Genomic DNA, 22434 nt, shown 5'->3' with positions numbered 1-22434 from the left:
ATTGTCTTCAAATTACGCTCACTACAATATTTTTATCAACCCAGGGTCTGGTGTAAAGATGGAATATATAATTTTTGCTAACACATGATCTGTTCTGAAGATCATATACATCTGCGAACCCCTTCTGGTATCTCACCCACAAAGGGTCACTATTTTTAATACTTTTATCTGTCATAACTTGAGAAAAAAGTCAGCAATTCTTTACAACGAAATATTTTTCTCAACCAGGAACCTGAGATGAATATGGATATGAAGGTGTTCGATTTTCTTGTAATTTTGCCCATGCCACTATTTATACCCTACACCACACTGTGGTCAGGATACTATGTCCGTGTGCATTTGTTTGTAACATAGAGAAGGAAGTGAGTTAGATCCATAGTTACTTTTGATGATCTGCATAGAATCACATTCTGAGTCGATTTACGCATGTCAGTCCGTCAAAAAATATATGTTTGTCCAAAGGGTTCGTCCCTTTTGAAATTGGTGAGAATTGGTTCAAATTTAGATAGAGCTCCTATATATCTCTTCAACCGATTTCTTGTTAATTGTGCACTAAATGGCCAATATCAGTCCAAATGACCTACATTTTGGTACATCCAACCGTATTCAGTCTAGAAGCAAGTACATCAAATTTGGTGAAAATCGGTAAAGGTATAAATATAGCTCACACATATATATTTCATACGATTTGGTGCTTAAGTCCCTCACATTCGTAATATGCACCCAACAAGAATCATATTTAGTACCAGATATTAGATACAGCCCAGAATTACCTCTACCAAATTGTATCAAATCGGTTCAGATTCGTAAATAGCTCCCATGTATATCTTCAACTTATTTCGGGTTAATTATGCACCAAATGGCCAATATCAGTCCAAAAGTCCTGAATTTTGGAACATCCGACTAAATTCAGTTTAGAAGCAAGTACATCAAACTTGGTGAAAATCGGTTCTGAGATAACTATGGATCCCATATATATGTTTCATGGGATTTGGTTTTAAAGTCCCCCACATTCGTAATAGGCATTCGACAACAATGAGATTTGGTATCAGATATCTTATAGAGCTGTGAAATACCCTTGCCAAATTCTACCGAGATCGTCTAAGATTTTAACGTAGCTCCCATATATATCCTCAACCCCCGATTTCAGGTTTATTGTGCAAATAATGCCTAATATCAGACCAAATAGAGTGAATTTCGGAACGTGCATTTCTATTTGGTCGAACTCGGCTCCGATATAAGTATATATTTTTATGTTATTTGGTATAAAATATAAAAATGTCTTCGTCAAATTTAGTGAAAATCGATTCAGAATTGAATATCCCTCCCATATATTAGTTCCCTCTGAAACCAAATCGGTTACCATGGCAAAAAGTTTTACATTCTTGTCGTTTTGAAACAGAGCACCCATCTATAAAGGTATAATAATAGATAACAACCCATATAGCTAGTGCATTGAATTCCTGCATTTATCACGGCCAATCTAATTTGTCATACAATTTTGATTTATTGCAACAAATAAAGGTGGAAGTGCCAAATTTAATAGGCGGCTTCTTTTGTGGGGATAAAAGGGGCTCATAAAATGCAATTTATCAAAAAAATCAATCAAGTGATGATAGATTTGTCGCAAGTGCACAAATAAAAGGTGCATCAAGGACCAATATATAAAGGTGAACAAACTTTATGAATGGCACACGCTTAAGGAATATAAATCCCATTCAGGCAATAAAAAATTTCGGCACAAAATCGGTATATGATAGAGAATATATTTTGGAATTAAAAAATGTAATTTAGGCTCAACCAAATTACGCTTCCCTATTTTATATACTTCAATTACTATTTCCCAAGCAAAAAAAGCTTTTTCTCCCTCACAAGCTTTACAAACATGAACACAGTTAAGGGCGAAATGGAACTTAACGAATATTTTCGAATTAATTGAGTTGGGGGATGTTTCATACTAGACATGTGCAAGTGGAATATTTTTGTTGGGTACACATATACCTACACACAATCACACACATTTTCATTCATTACGACTTGTCTAGCATTAAATGTAGGATGGAGAACAAATATGGTAGGTATACAGAAATTGATTAGAAAAACATGCCTATGTCAACAAACAGAAGCACGCAGCCAATAAAATCGAGAGTAGGCAAAAAAGGACACATCAATGTCAAAGAAAACAAATGTTACCATAACTGAAATTCCGGAATTCCATTGGTTAAGATGGGTAGAGGTGACATTAGAAGGGCAAAATGAACAATCAAATAGAAATTGATCTCGGTTGGATGGAAAATTTGCTTTTTATGATATTAGAAGAACAAAAATGAGTTGGAAAGTATAAATCGATTTGCATATGACCGATTATATGCATAGATATCTGTATAACAAGTATCAAAAAATGCATTTTTTTAATTTTTAAATAAATTTTAAAAATCTATAACTTTCACATGGAAGTCCAATTTGGTCCAAACTTGGCACATTGTAATATTATTATCAAACTTAGATCATGGTCGGAGATGGGCAATAACTGTCCACTCCTTCTGGTACCTCCCCCACAAAATATAAACATTTTCAATGCACATGCACAGAAAGATTAGAGATACTCCGATTTGGCTCAAACTTTGCAAATCTCAAGATTCGCCTCAGTGCTAGGTTAGGTGAGAAAATGGACTATATCGGTCCACTCTATCAAGTACCTCCCCCACAAAGATTCAACATAATGAATAATTATAACTCTTATAAAATTTGATGTAATAGTCCGATTGTCTTCAAATTACACATATCACCATATATTTACTAATCCAAGGTCTGGTGTGAAAATGGAATATATCGATTCACTCCTTCAGGTACCTCCCCCACAAAGGGTGAACATTTTGAATATCCATGAAGCTAATAAAACGTGAAATCGACATCCGATTCCATTAAGACTTGGCACATTTCATTATTTCTATCAATACAAGATTTGTTTTAAAGATGGTAGAGATCGGACCATTCCTACTGCTACCTCCCACACAAAGGTTAAAATTTTGAATAATCACGACGATATTAAAATCAGAAATAAGTATCCGGGTTTCTTCAAATTTCACCCATCACAATATTTTTATTAACCCAAGGTGTGGTGTTAAGATGGGATATATCGGTCTACTCCTTCTGATACCTCTCCCACAAAGGGTCAACATTTTGAGTATCTATGAAAATGACATTCGATTCCATTCATACCTGGTACATCTCAATATTTCCATCTGTTATATTATATGTTATAAAGATGGCAGGGATCGCACCATTTCTTTTGGTACCCCCCCCCCACCACATGGGGCTTAAGATTTTGAAAAAACAAAACGCTCAAAGAAAGCGAAATAAGCATCCAAATGTCTACAAATTTCACACATCCAAATAAATTTGCTAACGCAAGGCCTGTTGTGAAGATGATATACATCTACCGCCCCTTCTAGTACCCAACCCACAAAGGGTCACAATTTCCAATACATATATCGTTCATAACAGGTTGGCGATTCTTTACATCTTACTATATCTAAATATGGTCCATTATTGCTCTGTTCCTGCGGGACGATTCGATAATTTTTCCATCCATTGGAACTTATCGAAAAATGGTCTTCACGCCTTAAATTTCGTAAATTCCAGTTTACACATTCCTAAAAATTTAATTCTCTGTAGTTTTCTATTTTGCGAATAAAACTTTAAGTAACCAAAAGATGACTCCACAAAAAAATATGGACACAATTGAAAGATTTTGATTCAATAAACCATTTTTCTTTAGTTTTCGCGACATCTCCGACTTCGAAGCGGGTTTTTGGCATCCATGTCTATGAAATTAAGTTTCTCCATTTTGGAGAATGTTAAAGGATTCAGCTAAGTGAAATTTTGAAATTATTTCTAAACATCTGAATTCATAAAATTCCTTTTTATAGTTCCTTTTGCAAAAAATATCTTCTATTGCTATTAAAAGTCAACTTAAGTTTGTTTATATACAAACTAGCGTAGTACATATAGAAGTATGCATGTGTATGTATATGTGTGTATAATTTTCAGTTTATCCCCAGATACCTACATTTTCACCCTCTACAAACAAATTAAGCTGAAATAACAAAAAAACATTTTCTTATGAATTCTATCATATACTAATAAATATTCTGCAAAAAATCATGTTTCTCATCTATTTCCTTCAAAATACTATCATAAAATAAACATTATTCCATTAAATAAATCATGAATTGCATTTAATTTCATTTCCCCATCACAAAATCAGCAACAAATGTGGCAACATTGCGCCACTGAACACACCAAAATACAACACTGAACACAGCAACGGCATTTCGTTGAATTTACTTCGTTAAAAGCCCCCCGCATTGTAGTGCTGTCCTCTTCTAATGCACTCGCATAAAATGCCGGCAAACGATAGCTAAAGTGAGAAGCTTTCTTTCGTTGTGTGTACGTTTGTGATTTGCACGAACGTCCTTCAACTGACATTGAAATACCCAACCCCCCGCTTTGCTAACTCAACGAAGATTCGTACAAAGTTGATGAGCGAAGAACAGTGCCGAACTGAAGCACAGTTTTTTCCGCAAGAGCAAGCTGTACGGTACGGTTGCAGAGAGACTTTCTGATTTTCCAGTTTTTCAAGTGAATAACCCAACAACACAGTAACAAACATGTCCAAAATCGGTATTAATGGATTCGGTCGTATTGGCCGTTTGGTTTTGCGTGCCGCCATCGATAAGGGCGCCCAGGTTGTAGCCGTCAACGATCCCTTCATCGATGTCAACTACATGGTCTACTTGTTCAAATTCGACTCCACCCATGGTCGTTTCAAGGGTACCGTTGCCGCTGAAGGGGGTAAATTGGTTGTGAACGGTCAGGCCATCACCGTTTTCAGTGAACGCGACCCCGCCAACATCAACTGGGCCAGCGCTGGTGCCGAATATGTTGTTGAATCCACTGGTGTCTTCACCACCATCGACAAGGCTTCTGCCCATTTCAAGGGTGGTGCCAAGAAGGTCATCATCTCCGCTCCATCTGCTGATGCCCCCATGTTCGTGTGCGGTGTCAACTTGGATGCCTACAAGCCAGACATGAAAGTCGTTTCCAACGCTTCCTGCACCACCAACTGCTTGGCTCCCTTGGCCAAGGTTATCCACGATAACTTCGAAATCGTTGAAGGTCTCATGACCACTGTCCATGCCACCACTGCCACCCAAAAGACCGTTGACGGTCCCTCCGGCAAATTGTGGCGTGATGGCCGTGGAGCTGCCCAAAACATCATTCCTGCTTCCACCGGTGCCGCCAAGGCTGTCGGCAAAGTTATTCCTGCCTTGAACGGTAAACTCACTGGTATGGCTTTCCGTGTGCCCACTCCCAATGTATCTGTTGTCGATTTGACTGTCCGTCTTGGCAAGCCAGCCAACTACGAAGCCATCAAAGCCAAGGTTTTGGAGGCTTCCAATGGACCCATGAAGGGTATCTTGGGCTACACCGATGAAGAAGTCGTCTCCACTGACTTCGTCAGCGACACCCACTCCTCGGTCTTCGATGCCAAGGCCGGTATCTCCCTCAACGACAACTTCGTCAAGTTGATCTCCTGGTACGACAACGAATTCGGTTACTCCAACCGTGTCATTGACTTGATCAAATACATGCAATCCAAGGATTAAATTGGGAGAAGTTAAAGAAGTATAATAATATTACATTTTAAGTAACAACACACGCTGCAAAGTAACATTTCTAGATGTAAAACCAAAAGTAAAACGGAAATTTATTCATGAAACAAGTTTACATGAGATGCTAAGACGCACATCATCAGACAGGAGCTGAGCATTTAGTTACCAAATACCCAATTCTAAACAAGATGAAATGTGGAAAATATTAGTGAGCTGAGCTTTCTCCCACTTGCTATTATTAATATGTTAACTATTACAAGAAGAACAAAACAACAACCAATCCACCTCCTGATACATCATCAATAGTTGAGATTCTCTGTTACTCGTTTCAGTAATTTAAAAATTATATTGATTATATTATTAGTAAACAACATATATTAAACACACACATGTTAATATAAATTAAAAAGAAAAAAAAAAATAAATGTTATAACAAAACATTACTAAAAAACAACAAAAAACATGTTTTTTCATACATTTTTTTTGCAATGTAATCATGGGCTGTTCTTATATAATCACAATTGCAATAGAGAAAGAAAAAAATTCCTGTTATACAGAGAAATAAAGTGGAAAATAACGAAAAGAATGGGGGAGGGGAGGGAAGATTGTAAATTGGTTCTCAGAGAGAAAGTCAGATATTCGAATATCTCCCACGTTTGAACTCTGGGGGAGCAATACAGAATATTGTTCTCACTAAAAGTGCTCCCCCAATTACATCAAAGAGAGCGGTCAATTGGCAGTTACATCATTTTGTTTATGCCAACATTTGCATATATATGTAGTATGGATGTGTTGTAGTTTTTTTTTTTTTTTTTTTTTGCATAAACAAAGAGATTAACTAAAAATACCGCCTTATTATTTAACAATAACATAAAGACAATAAAAGTTTTTCTTCTTATAAATGAGATGTTTGCCAAATTGTAATCTTTGGTCTTTGGCTTTTTAAAGAAACAATGAAATTGATGAATAGCAACAATACACCAGCCGCCCAATATCTTTATAAGGGGAATTCATTGATAAGCCACCAAATGTGGTAGACAAATTCCATGTAGTTATTTTTATCACCCACCTAATGAGTTTCTATATTGTGAAATATACTATTTGCCAGTAATTCTAACATAAAATTGTTTTGTTTTCTAGATTTGTAATTTGTTTATCGCTCGCACGATAAAAACAAAACTCCAAAGGCAAAAGGTCACCTTCCAGTTCGTCCGGTATTTGTTTTTTCTCTCTCTGTTGGTTTGTCACAAAACAAGTCATCATATCGCCACCGTTTATTTCACATGAAAATATAAAAACAAATCATCTCGCAAATTCCAACCTGGGACAGAGGTGTGGTGGAGGTCTCATCGCACATTAGCAATGTGTTGTCGTGTGTATAACTTTGTATACATACATATGATACGTTGGTTGCTTGGTTGGCTGATGGCACGTTTACTTTCGATATCAACGTCACAGCGGCTATATTTGTAGCACACCCCCTACCTACGTACCCTCATCTTGAAAGTGGTCTAAGAAACAAATGCAATGTGTGGAACCCATATAATTTCGTTTTCATTTATTAATTTTACATCATGCCGGTATCCCCCGCACCCCTACAAATAAATGTGAGTTGCCTGACTGGGGCAGATCTGTAGAGGGATGTTGATTTGGTACATTGAAGGAAAAAAAGGTCATTGAGAGTGAACGTTTTCGTCTATTCATGTAAGAAATAAATGCACAGGGGGCAATGAACGAGAATTACATTTTGTTTTCGAAATCTAAAAAAAGAGGTGTGTCGTCCGTACGCACCAAATGTATTTTTATCGAAACGGCAAAAAGATTATTGTTGGCTAACTGGTGAAATAAAACTTTGATATCGAACTTTGGTATAACAATATTTCACTGGAACATTAAGAATAGTAGAGTAGGGGGCTGGTTCTCAAAATATTTATGGAAAATTTTCGTAGGAAGATGAAGAAATGCTGAGAAAAGATCAAAAATATCCAACAAGTAAAATATTTTGTTGTAGAAAAACTGTAGCCTAGATGAGAAGGAAGATGAATACTCTCTTCTTAGTCCCTATTTCCTAAAAATTCTACGTTTGATGAAAATTTATAAGTATATATCAATAGATAAACGTAATGTTATATGGAAATTCTAATATCTGAATTCAAATTTTAATTTCAGTTCACATGTGGAAACTTTACATAAAAGAACCCCTGCAAAAGCTAAGTTTCCCTTACATCTTTCTAATTATATGTTAGAACCTATGAATAAAATCCATATTTATTTTATTCGTGGTCAGTATGAATACCTGAATTTGTGTTACAAAAATTGGTCCTCTTCAATTGTCTTAAAATAGATTGCTGCTGATGTCTTTACTGACAACTGTTTCATAAAATAAAAATGCAATATTATTGGGTATTTAAGGGTGGGAAGATTATGATGTAAGACATTTGCAAGCGACATTTAATTGAACGACCAACAATATCTTTGTTGGTTGGTGTTTTTTTTTTCTCGCAGGATAGTTCATTTTTTATACCTTATTAGAAAAGAGTGATAAAAAGCTTTTATTTCCAGACCATGGATATATTGAAGATTATAACGTAAGATATTTGTAGGCTGCATTTTATTAAACGACCCAAAGGGAATCTTTCCTAAGTAGGGCAAGTTGTATTGAGTTCAAAGAGTGGTTTATCTCGCAGGATATTTCAATTTTAATATTTGGATTTTGTTTTTTCAAGATTTTCGGCCTTTTAAATATTCGAAAATCTTTTGCCTTATGTCGGCGTTTAAAAAACGGCCCAGGCAAACCGGAAACTCAACATTCGTTCACTTATTCATTGGCTTCCTCTTATTGTCTCAAATGTTCTGAAAATTCGCAAGATATGGTTAATTATTGTCCTTTTTTTAAATATTTTATTCAATAGTCTTTTTTGTTTTGGTAGAAATTGCTAGTATTTCCTACTAATCCTAGTACTCCTACTAATTCTAATAAAAAAAAAAACTAAAACTAATCTAATTTTAAGACCTCCTCTCGGCATCATCACTGTTGGCGGGTATTGGTTTACCATCCTTGTCGTAACGTATGTGCAGTCCGTGTTTAATAAAACGGCCAGCGGCACCTTTGTCCAAAACCGGGCGAATTGTATTGCGTTCATAAATTTGTTTATCTCGCAGTATAGTTTGTCGCACACGGGATAGTTCATTTTTTATACCATGCTAGAAAAAAGTTTGCAAGTAACAACATTATTAAGCAGCTAACATCCATAGACTACACATATTTGATACACACCTCATTTGGATCTAATCCCTGCAATTTGACATACATCCAATACAGCGAATTAATTGAATATGCTAAATAATTGTCCAATTTTACACGTTCCTGTGTCGACAGTTCATCGTAATCCTTTACGCCACATGCCAACAGCAGATCTGCCTCAATCTTGTCCAAACTGGCATCGAAATTTTCCACGCAGTTAATGAATTTTTCATCATTTCGAAGCTCAGCATAGTCGCGGGAGGACATATTTCTATGGATATTGGAAGCTTGGTTTTATTTTCGTCGGGAATATGTGATTTTCTTAAAAAGTAAACAAGACCTAGCACGTTAGCTGCACCACACGAAAACAATGAAATGTTTCTTTGTACCTTAACATTCACAGTAAAATGATAGCAACAAGTAACTTGAAAAAGTTGTCAAAATAAACTTATTTGATGTTCACACGAACTGAAATTGTGCTCTTGGGGAGTAAATTGTAGCATTGAATAAAATATAGTTATTAAAAATTGTTATTAAAATCTGTTTCAGAAATGCAAGTATGTATATTTTTTACCATGATAACCGATATTTCCTTTATGAAATCGAAAAGAATATACAAAAATAGTAGATTTTTGTAGGGTTTGGAACAGAGAAAACATCACGAAGAAAATCAACTGTTGATTTAAGAACACTTCGAATTTAGATAAAAAATTTATAGAGCATTTATACTATTGAAGATTAATGGTTACTGGTAGTCGTCTGTTAAAACAAAAGTTCTTCAAAAGAGAACGGTTCAATGGAGACATTTTGACAATTCTTTCACTGAGAGTTTGTACATCCATGCTAGACATATATCTCCATGCAACTCTTCTTCTTCTCCTGCCAGTGATTTATATTTCGGCAAGCAATTTTAAAACATCTTTAAGGATTGAGATTGAAGGCTAAAACTTTGCACACGTATGTATTTTGTCAGTAGGTATGTTAGGTTCCTAAATGGACTACGACGATCCACGTTTTCGTGTAGGTCCATATAACGGTACCTCCCGATATTCGGTATTTTGATGATTCTAGCACTATTATTCATTCGAATTGTTTTAAATTTCGTATTTGAAGATCTTACTTATACAAGTATAGCCATATAACGATACCATCGTATACCCCCATATAACGGCACCTCCCGATATTTGGCATTTTGATAATTTTAGCGACATCATTCACCCGAATTGTTTCAAATTTCATATTCGAAGTTGGTATACAGGTCTTCATATAGACCCCATATAGCGGTACTCCCCTTTATTCGGTATTTTCATGATTCTACCGACATTATTTGCCAGAATTGTTTTAAGGCATGTTTACGTTAGAGCTTTTTTTCCGGGTTAACCTTCGTCATGAAGATTTGTTTGAGGTATATGCAATGGAATTTACAATTTAAACCGACTGGGTTTTCTAAATCCTTTACAGCGTAAACGTACTATTAAACTTGGTATTTGAAGATCTTAATAGGTACAACAGCCTAGGACAAAAAATTACTTATACAGGTCCACGTTTTCATGTAGCCTTCTTATAAAGGTCATCATTTAAAAGATATTTTCGGTACTTATTTTGAAAATTTTCATGTTCAATCCAAATGGCTATTAAAGCTGCTTTTTTACTTCTCTTCAAAATTATTGAAATTTGTAAAAATTCTGGAAAAATTTATATTATAACAACCACCGATTTGCGTCGTATAAGAAAACATTTAAAAATATACTTATTTTTGATAATACATTTTAAAAATTTTGACATTTTGAATTTTTGATAGTTTCCAATCAGTTGTGTTGTCCCATAATAATTGTTAAATGATGCTTATGCCATGTTTACGTTAGAAGTTTTTGTAGGGTTAACCTATTTTGAGAGGATTTATTTGAAGTAAAAGTAATGGATATGACAATTTAAATCCAAATCCAGTGGGTTAACTCTCATATATATAAACGTACTATTAAGCTTGGATCAACTAGTTAGTACGTGTAAACATGGCATTAGTTGAAATAGTTAACATGACTGATGTCAGATGCCATTACACAACCAGCTGTGTGACATGTTTATCAAAAACCAGATGGTGTTGTGTGTGGCCCCCCTTTAAGTGAAGAAGAACAAGCATTGTATTTATTTTGTGTTTTTTTTTCGCATCGAAAATATTTGGAATGTTTTGCTAACAACGCCCAAGGAATCTAGGCAATGTTTAAGGAAAGCTTTAAATACTACAAATCAAAATGGCCTGTACCCGATTTTAAGGATGTCATAAATTTTTCGGGCCAAGGAAGTGATGAAGAGGTGCATTATTGCAGTACACTTTGCAAAGCAAATCTATTTTTATATTCCTTTTTTATTCTTTATATTTTTATAAATTATTCTATACTATTGGTTGCGTTTGCAGAATAATGCATAATCCCCGTCATTCCAGGTGAAGGAGATCCATTTGAGTGATTGTGAAGATTTTGCTTCCTTGGGATTGCCTTTGGGCTTGCAACCAGTACACCACTGGAAATTGTTTACATTAAATAATCGACCAGGTTTGGTGGTAATACGTCATGCTTTCACAGCACAAGGACAACGCTATTGGATGGCACGAAGCCTGCGAGATTATCCGCGTACACCGAATCGGGTAAATTTAAATGAACGTTTATTTCAAAAGTCCGTACTCGATGACTGGTGGTCTTCGCTGCAAAATTGTGCGGACAAAGATGAGGCACGTAGAATGAAAATATCCATGCGATGGACAACACTGGGCTATCATCATGATTGGGATACAAAGATTTACAGTGAAGAGTTGCATACCAAGTTTCCAGAAGATTTGGCCAAGCTGAGTAAATTCTTTGCCTCGGTACTTGGATATAGTTTCTATGAAGCACAGGCGGCAATTGTAAACTATTATCCCATAGGCACAACATTGGCGGGTCACACCGATCACTCGGAACAAAATCTAGAAGCACCGTTGTTTTCAATAAGGTAGGGAAGATAGGAAATTAGGTATATTTTTACTCATATTTTTTTTTGTTTTTTTCAGTTTTGGACAAACGGCCATATTTCTGATAGGCGGTCAAACTCGTGAGGAAAAACCTACTGCATTGTTCCTGGAAAGCGGTGATGTGCTGGTCATGTCCCGAGAATCACGCCTATGCTATCATGCTGTACCGAGAGTAATGAAGGCACGAGAGGAGACATGGAATACTCTCATAGAACCTCCGTCTAAATCATCCAAAGAATCTAGTCTAGAACCCCCCGTACAACCAAACAAACGTTTACGTACCGAAGTTCCATGCATAACTAGCACTGACACCCAAGCGGCCTTGGAATGGGGTATGGACCCCATACTGTATCATCAGGTGACCGACGACATTTTTTGGTCACCCTTTAAAAGTTATTTACACGATTCACGTATCAACATTAATGTGAGGCAGGTGCTTTACGAAAACCAAAGGACATTAATTGATGATATTTGTGGAAGCTGAAAGTGGATTTAGGGCGCCGTTTGTTTTATTGCAATATTTGGGTCTTGTTTGATGGCAAATTTATTTTCATATTTTGTGTAAAATATGTTTTGTGGACAGAGTGGAGAGAAAAATCCCTAATAAAGGTTTTTATAAGAAGTTGAATACCGGGCGCTGCCTTACATGTGTTTTCGTTTTTTAGTTAATGGGAATTGTGCCACCGATAGCATATAAGGTCGTGTTGCATGCTGGGAATGGGAAGGCATCAAATGGCAAAGGGCCAGAATGTCACAAATGTTTGTTCCAAAAATCAAAGGCCATAACCATTTTCCTAGAGAACTCGATTGCAGTAATAAGTCCGTTGATGATCGGGTCTTGAGCTGCTTTGGAAAATGTTGTTTGTAGTTATTTTTTAAACAAAGAGTTGTTATAAATTAAAATTTACTTACGACATCAATATTCTTGCTCATTTTTAACTATTATTATTTTTTTAATTTTAAGACTTTCTGTTTGAAAACAATTTTTTTTAAGTCAGCAGTACTTTTGAATGTTTTTTACACTGCCGAGTGACAATATTTCAAATTTTATTAGGATGAACTAAACAATCAAGAAATATTGGTTTTTTTTTTAAATTTTCTGAGACATCTTGAATGAAGGCATATTTTGAAAGGTAATTATTTTTTTCTTAATTTTAAGACATTTTGTTTGAAATGAAATTTTTATTTTTTTTAAGTCAGCAGTACTTTTGAATGTTTTGGATACTACCGAGTGACAATATTTCAAATTTTATTGAGATGAACTAAAAAATAAAGAAATATTCGTTTTTTTTTTTTTTTGAAATTTTCTGAGACATCTTGGGTGTAGGTATTTTTAAGGACCATGGTACAATAAAAAAGGTAAGTTAGAGCTACCAGATGATTATAATTTTTATTAAGTCCGCCCGATTTCTGCCAATTTTGTGTATGTACAGGGTGAGATGAAAAAACTGCAACCATCTTGGGCACGCAAACATTTAGGCCGCAGACCTTGGACATTCCAACAGGACTCAGCACGCGCCACCCAAGAATGGTTACAAAATGAGCTTCCGTTTGAAGGCCATAATTCGTGCCAAAGATTACCAATTCGAACAAATCTAAACTTATTCTAAAATTTGATGCCATTTCCGACATTTTTTGCTTTCATTCGATCAAACTTAAAGAAATTTAAAAACTATGGCGTTTGACTTTTTTTGCAGTTTTTTTAATCTCACCCTGTATATGAAAAATCCATGGGTCAGCAACATTTCTCAATAGAATATGATATTCTCTAAATTTGAAAGACGAAGATGAGATCTTCTAGATTTGAAAGACCTCTAAAAAGCCTTATGAAGGATTCATAGCAAGTCTTCTCTCTGCAGAAACTCCAGAAGATATTTTATCCATAGAAGTTCCATAGGAACCCAAGTTCGTTTCGTTTTTATATTAAAATGTTGGGTTTCCAAATTTCCGACTCTTGTCGGTAATTTAAAAAAATTAATTGGAAAGTCGCACTACAGGTCTGTCAAAGAACCTATGAAAAGTATGTTTTTCTGTCAAAGGGACCTATAAAAGGCATTTTCTTTATGCAAGGCCCGTCGAATACAATAACCTATGAAAAACATTTTTTCTAAACGAGACCTATTTGAGTTGCTCTATTTTAAGAATTAAAATAAGTATTTTATTTATGAAAGACCTATTACAGATCTTCCAGATCCATGAAAAATCTCGAGAAGATATTTTATCTATGCAAGGTCCATGTAACACCTATAGGTCCTCTATCCCGGCAAGGTCTTTAACCTATAGAAGATTAACAAAAGATCTTTCATTTAAATACGATCTATAAAATATTCTTATACAGAGAATATCTTCTTTCATCCATTGAATACCTACTGCAGATGATTAGATTCGAATTGGTCAACAGTGTGAATAATCATGAAATAAAAATGAAGTGACCTTTACATCATACATCTCCATTTCGTAACCATATAATTCACTTTGCTTTTCTGTTGTCTGTTTACCGCAAATGATAATCAATCGGCAAAAGTTTTGAACAAAAATAATCCCTTCAGTTATCCCCCTGAGATGAACTTTACATCATAGACCATCATTTCATCCTATAAAAATCGATTTTCCGTAAAATATCTTTAATTTGCTTTTAAGTTTTGAATAAAAAAAAAAAAACATTCCCCTTGAGCCAGCAGTTCATTCCCCCCTGAAATAAATCCATAAAAAAAATATTTTGGAATCAAAATTAAAACAACTACCACAGAAATTTCCTATATATTTTTTTCATTTCTTTTTATTATTAAATCATACGGTTTTTGTCCTTGTTTTTCAAAGTTGGTTTGTTTTCTTTTCATTTTAATTTTCTGTTCATTTCTTTTGCTGTGGTTGTTGGATTTGGTTGGTGTGTGTGTGGTTTTTTTTGGAAATATTACAATTAAATTACAGGAATATAAATATGCGAAAAAAGTGGGGGTTTCGGGGTTGGTTGTTGGATTCTTTTGCATTAATAATCAAAAAATGAATGTTGTTGGATTTGTTGTTTTGTTTGTTTTAATAATTGTATATATTTTTTGTGGTTTTCTTTTTAAACTTTTTGTTTTTCTTGTTTTTCTTTTTGTTTATAAATAATCGTAAAGCTACTTAAACATAGTTGATTTTTTGTTGTTGGTTTTTCATTTTTGTTTTTTAATTATAATTTAATAATATATATGATTTTTTTGAATGTTAATTTGTTGGTTTTTTGTGTTTTTGTTTTATTTATAGAAATATTATTTTCTTTTTTGTTTTTGTTTTAGTTTTTTGCTTTTTTTAATATATATGCATTATAGTAATGAATATATATATATGTATATTGTATGTTATTTGTTTGTATATTTAATAATTGATAGTTTATGTATCATTTGAATTTGTTGGTTTTTTGTTTTTATTATTTGTTGTTAAAGAGATGTGGAGAATTCTATTTTATAAAAAAAAACTACTAAAAATTTTGTCGTTTTTCTTCTGGTTTTTGTTTGTTTTGTTATTTTCTACAATGTATATTCATTTATATATAACAGTATAAATTGTATTTATTTATAGCAAATTTGTTAACATCATTTGATTTTTTTTCTTTTTGTTTACGTTTCTGTATGCTTTATCTCCTAGTTATGTATATATATATATATATAAAAGACGAGGCCTAAGGACCAGGCTATGGAATTGTGGAGAAGGGAGGAAAAGGATTTTGTTTCATTGTAGGGAGGAGGAAAGGAGAAAGTAGTCAGTTTTTTATTTGTGTGTGTTTTTGTTTTGTTTCTTTTTTTTTCTTTATCATTAGAACAACATTTAGTACATGATATAATATATATAAATAAAATAATAATAATCGTAGTAATAATAAACTATACAAATAATACAAATGCTCTAATTATGAAGCGTCCTATTCACTAGTAAAAAAAATATATAATATTATTTATAGTAAAAAAATAAAATAGTTTTTGTTTTGTTTGCTTTGTTATATATGCAGTTATATATATATATAAGTTTAAATATATATATAATAATATTTACCAGACCAATAAAATGGTATTGGATTTATATTTTTTGTAATAATAAAAAGTAACACATCGCGAGTGTATACTGAAAATGTATCTCTTCTTCTTTTAAGGGAAATCAATCTAAAACGTAAAAGTTTTGAAAGACTATTTTGAATATTTTGGGGTTTTTTTTAGAGTAAGATATTTTGATATATTGCTCACGGATATATGATGATAATGTGAATCTGAATTTATTTGAAAATAATTCATGGTGTCATAATGTTTTGATGGTGGAAAAAAAGGTGCCTAAACTTTGGAAGGATAGAAAACAAACAATTAAAATACAATAATTAATAGAAAAAGATTAACTATTCATCATCTTCAGGTCATTAAAAATAACAAAAACAAATATGAGACATAATTTAAAATAAAAAAATCCTTTGATTTCCTCAAAAATATTATTTTGTCAAGTATTTATGAAAAATAAGAGCTCACACTGAAAGTCTCATTTGAAAAAAACGAAGAGAAACATCACTCTCGGGCAAAATAATGAATGAGACATTCTTAAGAGAATTTTGAATTAACTTGTCTGTTGTTGAATTTTAATTAATTTCATAATTTTTAAACAAAACTAGTCTAAATTCGGGCGGACCTGACTTTATAATACCATACACCACACTTTGCATATTTAGTAGAGCTTTACATAACAAATAAAAGTTTTTTTTTTTGAATAGGGAATTTGTGAGAACTAAATCATACCAAAAAAAGATTACCTATTGATCCTCTTTCTATGTATATAAACTCCCAGGTCATCAAGAATAACAAAAACAAATACGAGACACAATTTAAAATAAAAAATCTTTTGATTTCCTCAAAAATATTATTTTGTCAAGTATTTATGAAAAATAAGAGCTCACCACTGCTGCTCTTATGGCAAACACTGAAAGTCTCATTTGAATAAAACGAAGAGAAACATCACTCTTTCCATGGATGGGCAAAATAATAATGGAGATATTCTTAAGAGAAACTTTTGAAATAACTTGTCTGTTGTTGAATTTTAAATAATTTAATAATTATTAAACAAAACTAGTCCAAGAAAGTCGGACGGGCCTGACTTTATGATACCCTACACCACACTTTGCATATTTTATAGTTATAATTAAAAGTCTAAAGGAACTAATATATGAGAGGAATATCCTCCTCTGAAATAATTTCTACTAAATTTGCCGAGGCATTTTGTATTCTTTTGAATTCGGTCTTGTATTACCCATTTGGAGCACAACTAACTTGAAATCGGATAAAGATATATATGGGAGCTTGTAACGGATTGCATATTACGGCCGTGAAGGAAAAATTCAACAAATCGATGAACAATATATGTGGGAGCTATAGCTATATCTGAACCGATCTTCGCCAAATTTGACGTACTAGCTTCTAGACTCAATTCGGTCGTAAATTTCAATTTTCATCCCACTTGGGCTTATATTACACGTTTGGTGCACAATAAAAGGTAAATCGGACGAAGTTGTATATGGGAGCTATATCCAAACCTGAACCGATCTTGATAAAATATATCAAATATTCTTTTGAGCTTTATTTGATATATTTCCCCAAAAAATATCGTTGTTACAGAGTGCTTATTACGGCTGCGGGGGACAAAAATAACAAATCAGATGAAAAATATGTATGGAAGCTGTAGCTATATTTGAACCGATTTCCATCAAATTTGGCATACTTGTTTCCAGGCCTAATTTGGTTATACGTATGCCATTTGGGCTAATATTACTCGTTTGGTGCACAATAAAAAGCAAATTTGACGAAGATATATATGGTAGCTATATCTAAATTTAGGCCGGATGTCTCCAATTATAATAGGGTTCGTCCTTGGGCCAAACAAATGATTTGTGCAAAAATTCATCTGAATCAGTCAATAAATGCGACCTGTACGGACGGTCATACATAAACCGACTCAGAATGTGATTCTATGCAGATCATCAAAAGGAACTATTGGTCTATGTCCTTACCTTTTGCCTGTTACAAACAAATGCCCAAAGACATAATACCCTGAGCAGCGTGTGGTGTAGGGTATAAAAAAGGAAACAAAGAAATAAAAAACAATAAAAATGCTCACAGCAAAAGATCGATGTAAAAAATACAATTATGCAAAGTCAACAATTTCCTATATTTTAAAGTCTATTAAGACGTCAGAAAATCTCCTTTTATTGAAAGAATATTTGGGGTTGGAAAAAATGTGGACATATTTTTACTCACAATACAAATTTGGAGATGTCTCGAAGTGAGCATGTTTTGCTGTTTTGCAAAACGCAAGAAATTCTAATTTAAATACCTGAAAAGGTGTTTGTCTAATATGACAAAAAGAAGGGGATGAGGAGGCGAATCCATGGGTAATAGAAATTTAGATTTTTTCTTGGCAAGATTTTCAAAATGTCTAAGGATCGAATAAACCATATATTTGTTGTTACAAATATTTAAAAAATAAGAACATTTTTGTGGGAATACTAACGATTCGATTTTGAAAGCAAAAACAATTGAAAACAAAATTGACAAAAAGAAGTGGTAAGTAAACTAAAGAGGAATTGAAATTTAAAAGTAGAACTGATTAGCTCTTTTTTTTGGCAGACATTTGAGGGAGCTACTTTTTCCTCACCATAAAAAGAGTGAAAAATAAAAATTTAACCAAATTTCTGCCACGATTTTAGGGTATAAATTTTGAAAGCAAATGCAACTCTACACTTAATTAAACGCAATTAAAAAATATATAAGTAGAACAAATTATCTCTTTTTTGGCAGACATTTGCGAGAGCTATTTTTTTCCTCACCATAAAAGAGTGAAAAATAAAAATTTAACCAGATTTCTGGTACGATTTTAGAGTATAAATTTTGAAAGCAAATTCACAAAAGAATACATTCCTCTACAACTATCTTTGTTTTGAAACACACAATGTACACCACAAAAAAATTCACAACACTCTTCTATAGCAAATTCAAAATTTATAAAAAATAGATTGATATTTTCATTTTTCTATTTTTTTTTAAATTAAAAAAGATACATTTTCATGCTTACACTTTAGAGGTGTAAATATTAAACATAGTTGTTTTGCTTTTGTTTTTCTTGCTTTCGTTTTGTTTTGTTTTTTTTTTTTCTCATTCTTACTTAAATATATATGTATATAGTATATATATAATATTGCATACATGTTCAATATATACTTTGTTAATTTGTTTTAGCTTTTTGTTTTTTTTTCCTTTTCAGTTATAAACAATTACAAGAGTGTTTTTGAGTTTTGAGAATATCATCTTCATAGTTTTTTTTGTTTGTTTGTTTTGGAATTTAATAGTCAGTTTGTTTGTTTTTTTTTTACAATATATTCTAAGGATAACACAAATAGAGAAAAGAAAGAAAGAAATAGAGATAGTAAAATATTTTAGAATGCAATTGGTTTGTTTGTATGAGAAGATAGGAGGAGGTTGGGGTTTTAAAATAAGTTTAATAATAAAATTTACTTTTATACAAGTTTTGTTAGGTTGTTGTGTTTTTTTTTTTGGTTTCTTAAAAAAAAAGAAATAAAAAATAAAAAGTGAAACACAATAATAAACTAAAAGGGGTGGAGGGAGGGTAGAAAATACGAAAAAGGTATGCACAGTTTAGATTTCACAATGAGAATAAATTTTTCTCATTTGTTGGTATTTTAGTTTTGTTTTTTTTTTTTTTATAATACAAATTGTTTGTTGGTTTTCTTTTAAAGATTACTTGGTCTCATTTCAAGCTGGTTTGTTTTGATATTTGTTGTTGTTTTTTTCCTATTCGTCGTCTTCTGCTGTTACTTTTTACACGAAAATGCCGCCCGCCCTTCCTTAGGTTAGGTTAAATCAATGACATCTCTTTTGGCCGCAGCACATTTATCAATTTATCATCGGCCTGGCGGATTATTTCCTGGATTTGCTGCGGAGGGTGCCATGCCCATTACCGTTTGTGACGATCCACCACCGCCGGGCTCTTCTTTCTTGGGTTGCATCAGGGGATCCACTACCATGGGATGGGGCATGCCTCCCAGGGTGGGTGGTGGTTTACCGCTCAGTGATGATTGGCTGGGCACTGGTGGTCCACCTGGTCCGGGTCCCATTGATCCTGGCGGTGGTCCCAGCGGTCCCGGTTGTAGGCGATGGTGCGGAGGTAGTGGCGGACCCAAAGGCCCACCCACGGCTGAAGGTGGCGGTATTGGTGATGGTTCTTTTCCACGTAGATGGGCCGCCGATTGCACTGCATACATACTCATGGCTGCCTTGTGACGTTCCTCTTCATGTCGCAGTGCCACCTCCATCAGGGGATTATAACGTAAGGCCGACATGGCATAGGGGTCACGATAGGGATCCATTGGCCAACCAGGACCTGGAGGGCCAAAATGTGTCATTGGTGGACCACCCAGGCCCGGCGCCATCATAGTTCTTGTTAGATGTGGAGGTGGTGGACCCACATGGGGACCATGACGACTGGCCATAAAGGAGGCATGATGAGCGGCAGCCGCTGCCGCAGCATTTGCCTGGGCGGCCGCCAATGAATTATGATAACGAGGATCAGCCGCTGCCGCAGCTGCCGATGCTCTCATCATCATGGCATCTTGTTCTTCTTTTGTTCTGGGCATTTCCTCCTTGATACGCATCTCACCACCCACCGGACCACCAGGGCCTCCCTGCATATCTGTGACACTACGATGTGGTGAACGTTCTCTAGCCTGATTCATGGCTGCTGCGGCTGCCGCCGCCTGTGACAATTTGTTGCTTTCGTTAATGCGCTGCTGTTGCAACATACGTTCACGTTCCATTTCACGACGTTCCATTTCTCGTCGTTCCCTCTCTTTGCGTTCACGTTCTCTTTCGCGTTCACGTTGCTCACGTTCTTGCTGTTCCCTCTTGAGTTTCTCCTCTTTTTCTTTGCGTTCACGCTCCTCACGTTCTCGTTGTCGTTGGCGCTCACGTTCTCTTTGTTCGCGTTCACGCATTTCACGTTCACGTTCCTCAGCCTCACGGCGGGCATCCAGGGCTGCGGTGTCGGGTTTCATGGGCCAACCAGGAGCTCCTGGATGATAAGGCACAGCGCGTTGTTGTAAAGCAGCTCTGTTGTTGGGGTGGGGGGAAGAGAAGTTCGGAGATTTTGGTTATTTAATTTCGTGTTCAATTGTTGAGAGAGACAAAAAGGTAAAAACAAAATACTTACGCTCTCCAAGTATCGTGTATTGTACCACCAAGTGGAATTTCTCTGCCGAATGGCGATAAACCAAATCCAAATGGTCCAACATAGCGGCCGAAAGGAGAAACTGCAGTACCTAGAAACAAGAAAACAACATATTTAACATAAGGAGGTTTTTATGGAGTAAGGAAAGACTTTTTTAAGAAATGTCAAGGCATTATTTTTGGATTGTGGACTGTCATGGCAATTGCATTCACGGATTTTGGATTTTTTCGAGATCTGTCAAGGATATTTTTCGTGGACTTTTGAAGAGATTTGTTTTATTTTTGAAGGGGATTTTTCTATGACTGTTAAGGATTTTTCAAGAGACATCTCTCGTGGATTTTTGGGGAAGATTTTTTCAAGGACTTTTGAAGATCTGTTCAAGACAATATTCGTGGACTTTTAAAAAAGTTTTTTTCATGGGCTGCCAGTCAAGCCAATATTCGTGGACCTTTAACGATTTTTTCAGGGATAGTCAAGGCAATATTCGTGGACTTTTAAAAAAAGTTTTTTTTTCAAGGACTTTCAAGGCAATTGTCATCTTTTTTCGAGGAAATTCTTTTCATGGACTGTCAAGCCAATATTCGTGGGACCTTTGAAGATTTTCTTTAGGGATGGTCATGGCAATATTCGTAGACCTTTGAAAAAATTTTTTCAGGGATGGTCAAGGCAGTATTCGTAGATTAAAAAAAAAAATGTCAAGGACTGTCAATCCAATATTCGTGGATTTTTAAAAAAGTTTTTGTCAAGGACTGTCAGGCCAATATTCGTGGACCTTTCAAGATTTTTTTCAGGGCAATATAATATTTTTTCAAGGACTTCAAGGCAATTGTTATCTTTGTTCGAAGAGATATTTTTCAAGGATTGTCCAACACAATATTCTTGGACGTTTGAAGATTTTTTCAGGGACGGTGAAAGCAATATTCGTGGACTTTTAAAAAAGATTTGTTTAAAGACTTTCAAGGCAATAGTCATAATTTTTCGAATAAATTTTTTTCAAGGATTGCCCAAACAATATTCTTGGACGTTTGTAGATTTTTTTCGGGGGACGGTAACTTTTGTCATAAGCCATTACAATATTTAAATGCGAAACCTAAAAAATCGGTGAATACTGTCGCTAAAATCATCAAACTACCGAATATCGGAAGCTACCATTATATAACGGCTACACGAAGACGTGGACCAGACAATTTTCTGTCTTAGGCTGCAGTATCCATTACGAACTTCAAATACCAAATTTGAAACAATTCCGG

The 22434-nt window shown here is 34.5% G+C and overlaps 4 protein-coding genes and 1 long non-coding RNA gene across 18 annotated transcripts in view; 3 read left to right on the top strand and 2 right to left on the bottom strand.

Moving 5' to 3' along the window:
* The first annotated feature begins 4564 nt into the window (after positions 1-4564).
* On the top strand, positions 4565-6051 carry LOC101887935 (glyceraldehyde-3-phosphate dehydrogenase 2). The gene has a single exon (XM_005176112.4). The coding sequence runs from the start codon at positions 4674-4676 to the stop codon at positions 5670-5672; it is 999 nt and encodes a 332-aa protein (XP_005176169.1). The 5' UTR covers positions 4565-4673; the 3' UTR covers positions 5673-6051.
* A 2496-nt stretch (positions 6052-8547) lies between these two features.
* On the bottom strand, positions 8548-9320 carry LOC101887772 (nuclear nucleic acid-binding protein C1D). Its single transcript, XM_005176111.4, has 2 exons — positions 8956-9320; positions 8548-8882 (listed from the first exon to the last, which is right to left on the bottom strand). The coding sequence occupies exons 1-2, from the start codon at positions 9187-9189 to the stop codon at positions 8685-8687; spliced, it is 432 nt and encodes a 143-aa protein (XP_005176168.1). The 5' UTR covers positions 9190-9320; the 3' UTR covers positions 8548-8684.
* A 1690-nt stretch (positions 9321-11010) lies between these two features.
* On the top strand, positions 11011-12557 carry LOC101887611 (nucleic acid dioxygenase ALKBH1). The gene is made up of 3 exons (XM_005176110.4): positions 11011-11235; positions 11366-11910; positions 11969-12557. Exons 1-3 carry the CDS (start codon positions 11140-11142, stop codon positions 12411-12413), a joined length of 1086 nt encoding a protein of 361 aa, XP_005176167.1. The 5' UTR covers positions 11011-11139; the 3' UTR covers positions 12414-12557.
* Positions 12558-12858: 301 nt separating this feature from the next.
* Positions 12859-13242, top strand: LOC109614037 (uncharacterized). Its single transcript, XR_002195333.2, has 2 exons — positions 12859-13062; positions 13126-13242. It is a non-coding gene; the product is annotated as an uncharacterized LOC109614037 (long non-coding RNA).
* Positions 13243-15419: 2177 nt separating this feature from the next.
* The window catches only part of LOC101891151 (mucin-12), a 133090-nt gene continuing 126075 nt past the window's right edge, over positions 15420-22434 (bottom strand). For all 14 annotated transcript variants that reach the window (XM_020039230.2, XM_011296845.3, XM_011296847.3 and 11 more), the window contains 2 exons: positions 21167-21275; positions 15420-21066 (listed from right to left, as the gene is read on the bottom strand). In XM_020039230.2, coding sequence (XP_019894789.1) covers positions 19863-21066; positions 21167-21275 — 1313 coding nt within the window. In that variant the 3' untranslated portion in view covers positions 15420-19862. The remainder of the gene's footprint in view (positions 21067-21166; positions 21276-22434) is intronic.

Source organism: Musca domestica, unplaced genomic scaffold (genome assembly GCF_030504385.1).
Source record: "Musca domestica strain aabys unplaced genomic scaffold, Musca_domestica.polishedcontigs.V.1.1 2, whole genome shotgun sequence".
In the NCBI taxonomy this organism is placed as follows: Eukaryota; Metazoa; Arthropoda; class Insecta; order Diptera; family Muscidae; genus Musca; species Musca domestica.
Note: the sequence above shows the minus strand (reverse complement) of the source record. Positions and strands in the feature narration are given on the sequence as shown.